Raw genomic sequence first — 14,659 nt, forward strand, 5'->3', positions numbered from 1 at the left:
CAAAGTGGTTGAATTATCCAATAATTTGAATGAAGCAATATGGTTAACAGTAGAATTGGTTTTCCAAAGCAGTTACAAGAATAGCAAAATGTGCGAAAACCTGGTAGAACAAAGATGCTGCTTGGTTTAACAGTGCATGCTGATAGCTAGGAGGGACAGAATGAATTCTTTCTTGGGGGAGGAGGGGGACCGCACTGGAAATGAAATGCAAAATGGCCACTTCCCCCCAAACTGAAATGAGTTGTGAAGTTATATACCATTCTGCTGCCTCAGTTTTTGAACATAAAATAATTACACCATTTCTGTTCTAAAAAGCTATTCCTAGCAAGGAGCTGTTGCAAGTGCTTTGAATGATTATGTAGCATCTGGTTTGAGTAATTGCTATTTTTAAAAATGTTGTAATGCGCTTGGTATCTTAAATGAATGAAAATACTTTGCCTGTTAAGATACAGGTCTGAGCTGTTTTCCAGAAGATCTTATTAGCTTTTTTTTTAATCAATATGGTTCTTTCTGCAGATGCTGGAAATCCAAAGCAACACACACAAAATACTGAAGGAACTCAGTAGGCCAGGCAGCATCTATAGAAAAGAGTAAACAGTTGTAGTTTCGGGCTGAGACCCTTCATCGGGACAGAATTGATGGCTTTGTGGCCAGGTTTGTGGATGATATGAAGATAGATGGAGAGCGAATAGTGAGTCCCTTATCTAAGAAAAGGTATGCAAGCATTAGAGAGGATCCAGAGGGGGATCAGGAGAATGATTTTGGTAATGAATGGATTAATGTACAAGTGTTTGATGACCCTGGGCCTGTACTCCTTGGAGTTTAGAAGAAGGGGTGGACATCTCATTCAAACCTATTGAATATTTAAAGGCCTAGATAATATATGTGGAGTGCTTGTTTCCTATAGCAGGGGTAATCTAGGACCAGAGGTGATTGCCTCAGAATAGAGTGATGTCCATTTAAAACAGATGAAGAGGAATTTCTTTAGCCAGAGGTTGGTGAATCTGGAATTCATTACCATAAACAGCTGTGGAGGCCAGGTTATGAGTATATTTAAAAGGGAGGTTGATAGATTCTCGATTAATCAGAGTGTTAAAGGTTGCGGGAAGAAGTTAAAGAATAGAGTTGAGAGGGATAATAAATCAGCCATGATGGAATGGCAGAGCAGACTTCATGGGTTGAAAGCCCTAATTCTGTTCCTATGGTTTAAGGTCTAAGAACAGTGCCCTACTGTAAACTGGGGAAGGACCCAGTTCAGTACTCAAGTTCATTTTGTTATTTTGATCCTTTTGAGTGGTACTGTTGGATACACAAAGTAAGGACTACCAGTTTTTTAAGACTATTTGATTGACTGTGTTTACAGGATACTGAAATCGTTCCACAGAACAATCTAATAATTGCTTTTCCTCCTTAAAATGAGAGCTTGAATTGAGCCATTGTCTTAAGAGAGATCTCATGATAATATCTCAGCATGGAGATCTATTTTGATCATGTGAACATTATTTTGATTTGAATTTTTGGAAAAACATATTTAAGACTTTGAAAAATAGACAACATGCATCAGAAGCAGTAGGTAACTATGGTTACAAGGTGATTATTAAAACATAGAACAGTACAGCACAGGAACTGGCCCTTCAGCCACAATGTTGTTTTGAACTATTTAAATCTAATGGCCAAGTAAATTAATCCCTTGTGCCTGCACAATGTCCATATACCACCAATTCCCTCACATTCATGTGCCTGTCGAAATGTTGCTTAAGAGTCTCCATTGTATCTGCCTCTACCACCACCCCAGTCGGTGCATTCCAGACAGCCACCTGAAGTCCTGATGAAGGGTCTCAGCCTGATTGCGGACTGTTCATTAATTTCCATCGATGCTGCCTGACTTGCTGAGTTTCTCCAGCATTTTGTGTTTTACCACCACTCTCTTGCAGCTTTCCTTTATATATACTCAGCTACTCGTCTTGCATTAGTATTGTTCATGGGTATCATTTGAGTTAGTTTTAATCTGTGTTTTACTACATTGAAATAATACTTTTAAGTGTGAGGCTAGGGCATAGCATGACCCAAGTATAACATGCCCTGCATTGATTGTAGACTGACTTGATATGGTACTGTGCAATTGTCTTAGGCACATATATAGCTTGCCAGGCTGCCTAAGACTTCTGCACAGTACTGTATTTGTTAACATGGAGTGAAGGGAGAGTTTGTAAATCAGGCGGGAGCAAAGGATATTAGAAATGGCAAGGCTGGAGTGCTGTGGGAAGAGGGTGAGACAGGTGGCAGAGGAGTGCTAGGCGGGAGGTAGTGAGGTTGCAGACACACCCAGCCCTGAAGCTCCAGATAAGGTCACATGATTCCAAGCAGTTAGTTTATTGATTATTACAGAATGACTCTCAGGTGTTTCCTGCTCCCTCCACTCTCCCTTCCCCTTTTCCCAACTATGATTCCCCTCCCCCTGCCTCCCTTCCCACTCTCAGTCCGTCATAGAGACCTATATAGGAAGCACATTTATCATTATTCACATATGTCTTTGATTTTTTTTGACAGCAGAACAGTTCAATACATAAAATTATTATAGTACTGTGCAAAAGTCTTGGGCACCCTGGCTATCTATATGTGCCTAAGAATTTTGCACAGTATTGTATATCTTTTTAAATTGTGGCCTAGAATCATTGATTAATAACATATCAATCTGAGAGAGATGCCAGTTATTGGAATATAATTTGCCTTTCTGGAAAAAATTCAAAGCAAAACTTGTACGTTGCATTCTATTATGGGAAGCGTTGGTATGGGCAGAGTGAGAATGATTGCTTCTATGGATGTTCTGCTTCTACACATTTAGGAGGTTAGGTTGTGGATGACAAGGAATTCCAACTATTTACAAAAAAAACCAAGAATTGCTACCTTTTCACATAGAGCTCAATATGATGCCAGCAACAGCTTCCCATTTTCAAACACCAACTGGCGCACTTCTCTGTATCTTGTGACCATTTCCTTCCTAGTGGCCTGATCTTTTGCCTTGTTTATCAGCCGAGCTTTACAGAACTGTTGAAGCTCCTTGTTAACTGCAATGCTGGGTTCCCAGCTGAAGCTATAATTTTATAAATTGTAATTCTTTTTAAAACCATATAGAAATACTTAGTCCTTCGTGAGTTTCTCTCCGCACAGCTACAGTAGATGCATTCAGTGGTCACTTTACTACGGTAGGTATCTCTTGCACCGCTGAGTGCATGTTCATAGACTTCTGCTATAGCTGATCCACTTGAAAATTCAACATGTTGTGCATTGAGAGGCTCTTCCACACACCACTGTTGTAATGTGTAGTTATTTCAGTTACTGTCGCCTTCCTGTCAGCTTGAACCAGCCTCGCTATTCTCCTCTGACCTCTCTCATTAACAAGGTGTTTTCGCCCATAGAACTACCCCTCAACTGGATTTTTTTTTTGTTTTTCTCACCATTTTCTGTAAACTCTAGAGACTCCACGGTCAAAGTCACTTAGATTACATTTCTTCCCCATTCTGATGTTTGGTCTGAACAACATCTGAACCTCTTGACCATGTCTGCATGCTTTTCTACAGTGAATTGCTGATTAGATATTTGCATTAAGGAGCAGGTGTGCCTCGTAAAGTGACCACTGATTGTTTGACTGTAGGGCTTGTTGAAGTTGCCTTAACAAAGGTGATGTTTAACATAATTCTGATCATTGGTTATGTGAATAATAAACCTTCACGAGTTTACTCTTGTGCTAGTTCATTCATGTTTGGTTCTAATCTTGGGGTGGAGACCTGAAATTTAGAAAACTAGTGAGGCATTTGATTTTTAAGCACCATTTTACTTGTATGGGGGGGGGTGGGGGTATGATATGGCGAAGGCATGTCAGGATAAGTGTTCCGTTAGTCTAAAATATGACACTGATTCATGCTACCAAGCAACTCCACATTGAGCTTGGCTCCAATATTTGCTGAAAGTTTGCTCCTTTTATTTCCTAAGGAAGATGGAATTTTCATTAAAGTTTGACCCTTTAAATTGACAAATGTAGATGGCTGAAATACTTTGTTCTTCTAAACTAAATGGACATCTGAGTGAAAATATGAATTTAGAATTTAGTGACCAATTTCTTACTCTGTGAACACCTTAACTAACGCTCCCTTCCCCTCAAGCAGGTTGTTCTGTTTCTGGTGACACTTTCTATTCCAACAAATATGCTGTTCAGTTTAATTCTGGATAAGATATATCTGATCTATTTTCTGCTTATTCTAATGTTTATTTACTACTCTTTTGTCTCCATCTTTGATTGTTGAAACATAGGAATCCATCTGCTGCTTTCTACCGAGCTTTTCCTGTAAACAAGTCTCGGGATGCAAAGACCCTCTACGATAGGTATGACTGTACATGGAAATGCATACAAGCAGTAGTATGCATGTATTTGCTTCGCACTGTTCTGGTTTCTCGTCAACCATTTAGAAAGAATAAGTGCAATTTATGCCACACATGGAGTCATTTCAATTATCTTGGGTGTATTGGTATATACCCTCAAGAACCCTCAAAATACTAGTAGAAGTTCCACACAACCTTGAGTAATCATTTCAGGTAAGGTAATTTCACACTGGGGTGCAATGCTCATTAAGAGAGAGTTTATATAGAACATTACAATGTGTTTGGATGGGAGGAGAGGAAAAACTTTGTTTCAGCCCTCATTTAGTACCATAATCTTTGACAAATACAATGCCATCATAAGACTACATTTAAAACTACCATTTAAGCAATAATAAAAGCAGGATTACTGGAAGGTCAAGAAGCACAGCTTGCAATTTAAAGTCCTGCTAGGATGATTTTATTTGGTGGGGAAAAAAATGAGCAGAGATCAGACCACTTTATGGTTACTGCATTAATAAACTGGCAGCCTGTTAAAGTAGCCAAGTGCTTATAAGCAGAAACCTGATGCTGTTAGGAAAATATACACCTCAGACAGCAGACACCAACTCCCCAAGCTAGAGAGACACATCTGCTCATTAGATATGATACTGAATATTCTTGCTCAAAACCTACATGTCAGAATGCCTGGAATTATCTTCTGGTGTGGCTGCTGATCTGTCAAGTAACTTCTGTGAGGACTAGCTTCTACTCTGTTAGGAAAGCCAGCATTTGGCCTTTTTAAAACAAAAACTGTCTCCAACCTCAATTATAATTGTCTTCAACGTTATTTCAAAAGTTTGGCGAGAAACATTCTTAATGAGTGTTACTTTCACATGAGCTAATCTGATGTTTTGAGTTACCCGTTGAAAAGCTGCACTGCTAATTCTTACATTTGAGCTTCTCTCTCTTGCCATCATCATTACAGCTTCTAAGGTGCACTGTGATAAATAACATTGTTTATGTGGATGTTGCTTTTCCTTGCTGCCTGGTAATGCTTGTCTAAGGCACAGAGCACACAACTTGAAATGCCACTAAAAATCTGTTGCAACACTGCAGTGTTATCTGTTACTTTTTAAAGTTATCACCATCTTTTTTTTCCCCACAATATCATTTTCTGGAAGATGTTAAAGCTATAATATTTAATTCCACTTGTTTGTATTTGTTGTTGGTTTTTGAGTATAACTAAATGACTAGATCCATTTTATTTTAGGTCTTCACCTTGCAGTTAGAATGAATGAAACTGCATTGATTTAGTATTTTTCAAGATCTATTCTAAGAGTGTGGAGTTCAACGTTTGCCTCTTTCTGTAGACGTCAACAGAATTGAACATGCCACAAGAGGTTACTGCAGTTAAAATATTGTGAATACTCACATTCTAGAATAAGAGAAAATGTTGGGAAATATCAGGGCAACAGGTTCATGGATTATGAATGTTAGCTGCTCCCTGCATAGATGCTGCCTCTCAAGAAGGCGAGTAATTACCACTTAAGGCAAGCAAGGTATATTAGATATCCAGCTCCGAGCCTGGTATCCTCAGTAATGCAACGTTTTCTCCTGTGGTTTTGCTGCTGTTGTCTAAGATCAAGAAAGAACATAAATAGAAGCAATTTGATCCCTGGTGCCTGTTCCACAATTTAGTGCCTGAGCACCACCTTACTCTATGAACCCACGAGCTTTGGTTCTATTTAATGCAAATATCTCAGTATATACTTGGATAGAGAAATCAAAAGATTTGCTGCCTCTTAATGTAGATTTAATTCTGTCCTGAGTGGCTGACCTGTTGGACAGACTAGAACCTGGTTCCCCAGCAAGGGAAACCATCCAGCCTATCAGCCATCTCAAAAGCATTGCCAATCCAATTAAAGCTATTCTGAAATTGCTGGCCATGTCTGAGTTTTACAAATGTTATCATGAGCACCATGTGCTGTAAGGTGAAAACAATTTCAATGGAGAGTTGTACATTTGCAAAAGATTGATTTTCATTTATTTTGAGGCAAAGTAACAACTTATATCAGCACCATCAATAATGGAGGGAAAATGTTTACATTGCTGAAAGTATGATATTTATTATATTTTATTAAAGTACCAATTAAGTTCAGTGAAATATTTGATCCTGGGTAGGAGGCAGTAAAAAAAAAGATTGAACGGATGTACATTTAATGTGTGTATATTATATCTGATGGCAGAGGGGAAGCTGTTGCTAAAACTTTTGAGTTTGTGTCTGTACCACCACCTTGATGGTATCAGTGAGATCTCCATGTGATGTGAGCTAATGAAGCGCTTTGAAGTATGATCATGGTTTTAATGGAGGAAACACTGCAACCAATTTGAATATTGCAAGCTACCACAAACATCAATCTGTTAATGACAGATTACTTGTTTTGAGTAATTAATACTAGATTAAACAGCAAGTTAATTCTCCCCATTTTTGGAATATTACTGTATAATGTTGCCTACCCTCTGATAGACAAGACGTGGCTTTGGTAATAGTTCAAAGGGAAGATAGCATTTCTGACAGCGCTCTCTTGCCACCGCACTGGAATATTAGCCTAGATTATTTCTCCATGCTTCTGGAGTGAAACTAGAACCAATTACAAATTGTACCAAGTCAAAATGCAATAGCTTTAAAACACAATAGGATATTGTGCTTGGGGGAACGGTAGTGTAGTGGTTAGCATAAGACTATTACAGTGCCAGTGACCTGGGTTCATTTCCTGCCTCTGTCTGTAAGGAGTTTGTACATCCTCTCCTTTACTGCTCCGGTTTCCTCCGCCATTCCAGTGACATACAGGTTAATAGGTTAATTGTTCATATGAATGCAATTGGTTGTTGGGGGCTCATGGGGCCAGAAGGGCCTGTTACTGAGCTGTATCTCTAAATAGTTGGTCATTGTTAGAATGCCTTTTTCCATGCTTTAATTTTGCGAATTGTTCAAATTGAACCATGTATGGATATTAGGCAATTCTCAAACATTTGATCAACCTGTTGTATGGATTAAGAAATGGGGACGTGTAGGGGAGCTTTGAGCTTGATACCATTACAGCTGAGGCAATAAGCACCAGCAGTGGAGTGATTAGGGTATTATGGTTAAGATGCTCTTGTTAGAAGAGATCAGCAATTGGAAGGGGTGAGGTTGTGAAGTACCGTAGATTCCGGACTACAGAGCGCACCTGATTAAAAGCCGCTGGCTCTAATTTTAGAAATAAAATCAATTTTTTAATTGTAAAGGCCGCACCGGATTTTAGGCCGCACCGCTACTTTTAAATATACATACGTATCGGTAACACAAATTACGTTGCATATACTTTTTTACTGAACAGCACGAACAACATTCCAATATCTCCTAGCGACTGGTAAAAATATATATACTGCAGCCTACCAGGAAAAGTTATTGATCGCCTTTAACTTAAAAGCAGCGTTTTCGCTCGGGTCTGACGCGCTCGCGTAACGCGATCGGGTCTAATCGGGTCTGACGCGCTTGCGTAACGCGATCGGGTCTAATCGGGTCTAATGCGCTCGGGTCTGACGCGCTTGCGTAACGCGATCGGGTCTAATCGGGTCTGATGCGCTCGGGTCTGACGCGCTTGCGTAACGCGATCGGGTCTAATCGGGTCTGACGCGCTTGCGTAATGCGATCGGGTCTAATCGGGTCTGATGCGCTCGGGTCTGACGCGCTTGCGTAACGCGATCGGGTCTGATGCGCTCGGGTCTTGCTTTTCTTCGAGTATTTTCCATGTTGATGAGGGTGAGTACAAATGACTGATTTACAATAATTTAATTGTGAAAGTGCGCTTGATTTATCGTACAATTTCATTGGACCTCTGTGAACTACTCATCAATTTTATTGGTCTACTGTTACGAGGCAAAATGTTTACGAGGCGGCATGAAAAAAAACCATGTATTAGCCGCTCTGGATTAAAGGCCGCAGAGTTCAAAGCTGTTCAAAATGTGGGAAAAAAGTAGCGGCTTATAATCCGGAATCTACGGTAGTTTAAAATTTACAAGTTTATACTTCCATGACTGTTTACATAATTATTTATACCGGGGGCATGCATTTGGAAGTTGATCTTTCTGGTTCATTAAATATTTTGTTTATCAATTGATATCTATATGAATTGAGTTGTAACATCGATGATACTACATAATATTGTCCATGATTACTGTAATTTTACATAATAGGACATGAAATTAACAGTGGAATAAATGTAATTCTTTGAACTTCATTTTGGAAAGCTAAAGGGGACAAATTTTGCATTGTGGTTCAATCACTAAATCTGAATTCTAACTACAGTTGGCCCTCCTTATCTGTGGGGGATTGGTTCTGCCCCCCCCCCCCCCGGTGGATACAACAAAACATGGGTGCTCAAGTCCCTTATTTAACCTGTCTCAGTGTGATGGACTTTAGGGCTCAGCGGAGCTCCAGACCATATTTAACCTGTCTCGGTGTGGTGGACTTTAGGACTCAGCGGAGCTCTGAATCCGCAGTGTTTCTGTTCACGAAAATAATCATGATCACGATTGAAAATAAAGTAGAAATAATAAAGCGATCGGAAAAAACTGAAATGCCGTCGGTCATTAGAAAAGCATTAGGCTACAGTCGGTCAACGATCGGAACAATTTTAAAGGATAAAGTGAGAATAATGGAGGATGTGAAAGGCCCTGCCCCGATGAAAGCTACAATTATTACTAAGCAACGCAGTGGTTTAATTATTGGAATACATACGTTTCTTAAGTGTTTTATATGCATAGAAAGGTAAAATATATACTATATACTAAGACAAACGTTTGACTAACTGAAGCTAAATAATACCGGATATACCTGTTCCGACTTACTTTAATAAGAGAACTTCCGGGATTTTTTTTCTGATCCCAATCCACGGTAACCTACACACATCCTCCTGTATACTTAAAATCATCTCTAGATTACTTATAATACCTAATACAATGTAAATGCTATGTAAATAGGTGTTATACTGCATTGTTTAGGGATTAATGACAAGAAAAAAAAGTCTGTACATGCTCAAACAACAACTGCTGGAGAGAGAACTTCCGGGTTTTCCCGATCCGTGGTTGGTTGAATCCGCACATGCAGAACCCGTGGATAAGGAGGGCCGACTGTACCTTTAGACCATAAGACACGAGCAGAACTAGGCGATCCGGCCCGTGGAGTCTATTCCACCATTGCAAGGCTGAATATCCCTCTCAAACCAATTCCCTTGCCTTCTCCCTGTAACCTTTGACACCCTACTAATCAAGAACCTATCTGCTTTAAGTATACCCAATGACTGGCCCCCACAGCCATCTGTAGACCAATGAATTCAACAGGTTCAGCACCTTCTGGCTGAAGAAATTATCCCTCATTTCTGTTCTAAAGCTGTACTGTGGTCTAGACTTCCTCACTATCCGAAACATCTTCGCCACATCCAGTCTATCTAGGCCTTTCAATATTTGATGAGAATTATTTTACTTTATCCCTTTTTATTCCCTGGCAAGAGGAGAAAGTGTCTTTGCCTGAAACCTCAGCTGTTTATTCATTTCTATAGATGTTTCCTGACCTCAGTTCCTTCACCATTTTGTGTGTATTGCTCGGGAACCGGTTAATTGGGACACAGCTGGGCCAGTACACTTCAGCCCAATTAAGCAGCTGCCCCAATTAGGGGACATTTCATGGAAATAGTTAAAATATTATAAAGACAAACTACCATTTAACTGAGTAACAAATTATGTATTTAAATGAAATACAGAGCAAATTAGAAGACTACAAAATAATGCTGCGGTACTATAAGACTGTATTAGTTCATAAGTTACTGATGGAGGAATTCATCCAGTGTATGCTGCCACATACTTTTGATGACTGTAAATGAACAGAATCAGCACGGACACCTGGTGCAGATAATGAACTCTCTTCATACAGTATCTTTAATTCTGTCCTCCAAATCTTCACTTTCATTGTAACATTCAAGATGATTGTCGATACCTTCTAGTTCTTCATAGTTCCTAACTCGCTGAAGTAGTGAAATTGTTCCATTTTACTCCTGGAAGTTTCTGGCATCTCCAAGCTTGAATGCTTGAAATGCAGTGAGCAAAATAGTTCTGAATTGACTTGCTTATTTCTCGCCAACTATCAATGGCAAAAATCACTGGGGTTTGAACACAAACACGTGCAACTGACGCCACTTTGAATTTTTTTTCGCTTGAAGCATGTTGTAATGTTTAATGGCCACATTAGTACACTAGTTAGAAACTGTTCGGCGCATTCTCCTGTCCTAATTAAGCAACATGGTGCCCCAAGTAAAGGAAGGGAATCTCGGCTATTTTCTTGATCAGAGATTTTGTTCTTTAAGAGTTGTCTCAAATATGAAGCTTCCCCCGAATTAACTGGAATCTGCTGTGCACAAATATTAACTTGTGCAAAAAGAGAGCAAAATCATGAAATGGTGTTCATAGATTCACGGATCATTCAGAAATCTGATAGCAAAGGGGGAGGAAACTGTTCCTAAAATTATGTGTCCTCAGGTTCCCGCACCTCCTCTCTGGTAGTGATCAAAAAAGGTCATGTCCTGGGTGGTGGAGGTCCTTAATGATGAATGCTGCCCTTTTGTGGCATTGTCTTTTGAAGATGTCCTCAAAGGTTAGAAGGTTGGTGCTTATGATGTAACTAGCTGAGTTTACAACCCTCTGCAGACTTTTCCAATCTTTCGCATTGGCACCTCCGTACAATGGCGTGATACAATCAGTTAGAATGCTCTGACATACCAAATCACAAACTCTTAATGAAATATATAGCCATTGATGTGCCATCTTCATAATTGTGTCATAATGTTCTGTCCAGGATAGATATTCAGAGATGTTGACACCCATGAACTTGCAGCTGTTCACCCTTTCCACTACTGATCCCTTGATGAGGAATGTTCCCTCAACTTCCTCTTTCTGAAGTCCCCAATCAGTTTTTTGGCTTTGCTGGCATTGTGCATGAGATTCTTGTTGTGACACCATCAACCAGCTGATCTATCTCACTCCTGTACAATTTCTCATCTCCATCTGAAATTCCGCTCACAGCAGTTGTGTTATCAGCAATTTATAGATGGCATTTGTGTTTGCCTAGTCACTTAATCATGGTGTACAGAGTTGAGCAGTGGCCTACGCACAGTTCTTTGAGGTGTGCTGGTGTTGATGGTCAGCAAGGAGATATTATTTCTGATACACATTGACTGTGGTCTCCCTGATGAGGAAGTCATGGACCCAGTTGGAAAGAGAGGAATAGCGGTCCAGGTCTTGAAGCTTGTTGATTAGTACTGAGAGGGTCATGGTGTTAAAGGCTTGGTTCTAATTAATAAACAGCAGTTTGATGTAGTTTTTGCTGTTGTCAGGTGGTCCATGACCAAGTTGAGAGCCAGTGAGATTGCATCTGTGGTAGATCAAGTTGTGGCAGTAGGCAAATTCATTACAACTCTTACTGTTACTTCACCTAAGTAATTTGTTTCTTTGGTCACAATAGTTTCTTACTGCCTTTGTTGGTGTTCTTTCAAGTCTGCTTTTAAATTGGTAGTTGTAAGCTTTTAGGAATTATCATTGCTTGTATTGCATTTCTGAATACTGCTTTATATTTCATCAGGATGTAGTCATTTGGGAGATTCTCCTTTTCAGGTGGAGGTGTGGTTTGCAAAGTGGGTGGGTAAATGCACTGAAACAAACAATGGTGATTAATTGTACACTAGAGCATTTTTACCTTTGAATACGCTTAAATTTGCAGTTTAAAATGACAATGTATGAATAATACTGTAGGTGTGCACATTTGCAAACCTCTAACTATAAATATAATGTTTTGTAGTTTGTGCTTTGCCGACTGTTCCTCATGGAACTGCTGGCATTGAACTTTTTAAATATCACTTAACATATAACTTTAAGTGAGCTTTGTAACAGCAGTGGGGAAGAAAGATAACTAATTATTTTCTTTTGTTTTTCTATTTATTGGCCTTTAAATCTTTATAGCAAGGGCATTTGGAAGCTTTGAAAAATATTAGCTTAATCAACCTGCAAAGCCAGGTCACGACTTGGCCATCCAGCACGCTTCTAAGTTATGTAGAATGTATGCATTGAAAAGGGTCATTTGACCTAACAAGTCCATGCTGGTGTTAGCATTCTGCTCATCTTCCTCATCTAAGCCCTCTGTTCTCTTTTATTTCATGCTCATCTAGCCTATCCTCAAGTGTGTCTATACTATTTGCTTTCTGTCGGTGACGAGTTCCATCTTCTCAGTGCTCTGAAGCTTCTTTATGAACTGCCTTTGGATTACTCGGTTACTATCTTGTATTGTTCACCTCTAGTTTTCCACTTATCCACAAGTAGACACATTCATTTGTAATTTTATAGATCTATTAGGTTCCCCCTCAGCTACCTTTGTTCAAGAGAAAAGTATCTGTTAGAGCAGAAATGAAGTTGGAGTAGCAGGTTATCCTTTGATTCTCCTGTCATTCATGGGTAATATTGTCTACAATGGCACTTTCCTGTCCTCTCTCCCCATGCCCTTTGACTCTCCCTCTTGTAGTTTGACTCTCGATGTTTAAATCATTCAATTTCTGGCATCTTTGTGAAAGTCCCCAGTATCCTCTTTTGTGTCTTTTGCTCCTTTATATAATGTGGCAACCAGAAAAGTTCGCAGTACCCTTCCTTTATGGTTCACCAAAGGTTTTAATTTTCCTATTGTATCCCTCTAGAAATAAGCCCCAGTGTGCCTTATTTCTGTTTATTATTCTAATATTTTGCTAACCTGTGGTGCACTATTTAGTCTTTGTATGTATATTCCAAGAATCTTTTGCTTCTCCAAGGTAATATGCAAATCCCCTTCTCCCTACCAAAAATATGCTATCCCAAGTTTCAAGACCAAAGCTTACTTAGACCTGTAGGTTGCTCTTGTGGTTTAAGAAAATTCATGTGTTACAGAAAATTCAGGCACCTCTATGACAACAGGTCACGCAGTACATGTGGCAGGGTATTTGAACCACAACAGATTACAAGTCCACCTTGCAAGTCAACGGCAGTGATGTACCTCTTTCTGATAGGCTGAATGCCTTCTAGGTACAATGTGATGTATTGAATGGTGTGACATTTAGGAAAGGCCAAGGTGTGGAGGATCCTACCCAGGGTAAACCCAAGCAAAGCTATAGGGCCAGACAACAACATACTACCTAGTTGTGTGCTGAGGGACTGTATGGATTAACTAACATGTGTCTTAACTGACACCTTTAACATCCCTTTGAAACAGTCCATTATTCCTGCAGGCTTCAAGGCAGCCACCTTCATTCCGGTACCCAAAAGAGCATCGATAATTGGCTTAAACGATTACTGCCTAGTAGCAATGACTTCAACATTCATGAAGTGCTTTGGGCGGCTGGTAATAGATCATATAATATGGCATCTTCCAGCTACATAGAACTCTTTCCAGTTTTTCTACAGCATAGACTGGTGCACTGATGATACCATAGCCTTAGCCCTCCACTCTGTCGTGTCCCAGCTAGAAAATGGTATCTCATACACCAGGATGCAGTTCATCAACCAGTTTTTAACACGATCATCCCTCAGAAGCTGGCGGGTAATCTTCCTCGTTGGGACTCCTCTGCAACTGGATCTTGGACTTCTTAATGGAAGGACCCCATTTAGGCAGGACGTTAAGCAGGAGCCAGCCACTCAGGCTTGGGTGAGCGAGTGAGTCTGTTCAATACTCCCAACTTCGTTTGGTTCAACCCACCCCAAAATGTGGGTGTGGAGAGAGGGCACACAGAAATACTGTGTTCCCACCAGGCTTGATCTCCAGCTGTCTGTGTCAATGAATTACACAGGTTCACCGTGCTCTGGTTAAAAAATGTTCCTCCTCATCTCTGTAACTAAAGGGACATCCTATTCTGTATTGCATATATGTCAAACTCAAGGCCCGCGGGCCAAATCCAGCCCGCGGTGGAATTATCTTTGGCCCGCGAGATAATATCTAATTACTATTAAAGCTGGCCCCAGTAATCGAAGCGCCTATGGCGTATGATATGGCTAATGCTGAGTTTATTCAGGTACCAGGTTTTCAGGGTTTTTAGTGTTTATTCGGCAGTCTTCTTCATAAGAAACGGAATTTGTAAAGTGAAACACTTTGTAGTTATAGCAGAGACTGAGACACATGAGAGCAGGCTGAAAAAACGGAGGCAACGAAAGCTGCGTTCGCACGCGTCCGACTGAGCCGGCCCGCATGAAG

At 40.0% G+C, this 14,659-nt stretch overlaps 1 protein-coding gene across 3 annotated transcripts in view; it reads left to right on the forward strand.

Annotated features, from left to right (window-relative positions):
• tsc22d2 (TSC22 domain family 2) overlaps positions 1–14,659 on the forward strand; it is a 91,456-nt gene that overhangs the window by 31,825 nt on the left and 44,972 nt on the right. The window contains exon 2 of one of the 3 annotated variants that reach the window (XM_073041585.1): positions 4,312–4,383. The exons of the other annotated variants lie outside the window; for them this stretch is intronic. Within the exon in view, the coding sequence (XP_072897686.1) occupies positions 4,312–4,383 (72 nt within the window). The remainder of the gene's footprint in view (positions 1–4,311; positions 4,384–14,659) is intronic. 3 annotated transcript variants of the gene reach the window in all.

Source organism: Hemitrygon akajei, chromosome 3 (assembly GCF_048418815.1).
Source record: "Hemitrygon akajei chromosome 3, sHemAka1.3, whole genome shotgun sequence".
In the NCBI taxonomy this organism is placed as follows: Eukaryota; Metazoa; Chordata; class Chondrichthyes; order Myliobatiformes; family Dasyatidae; genus Hemitrygon; species Hemitrygon akajei.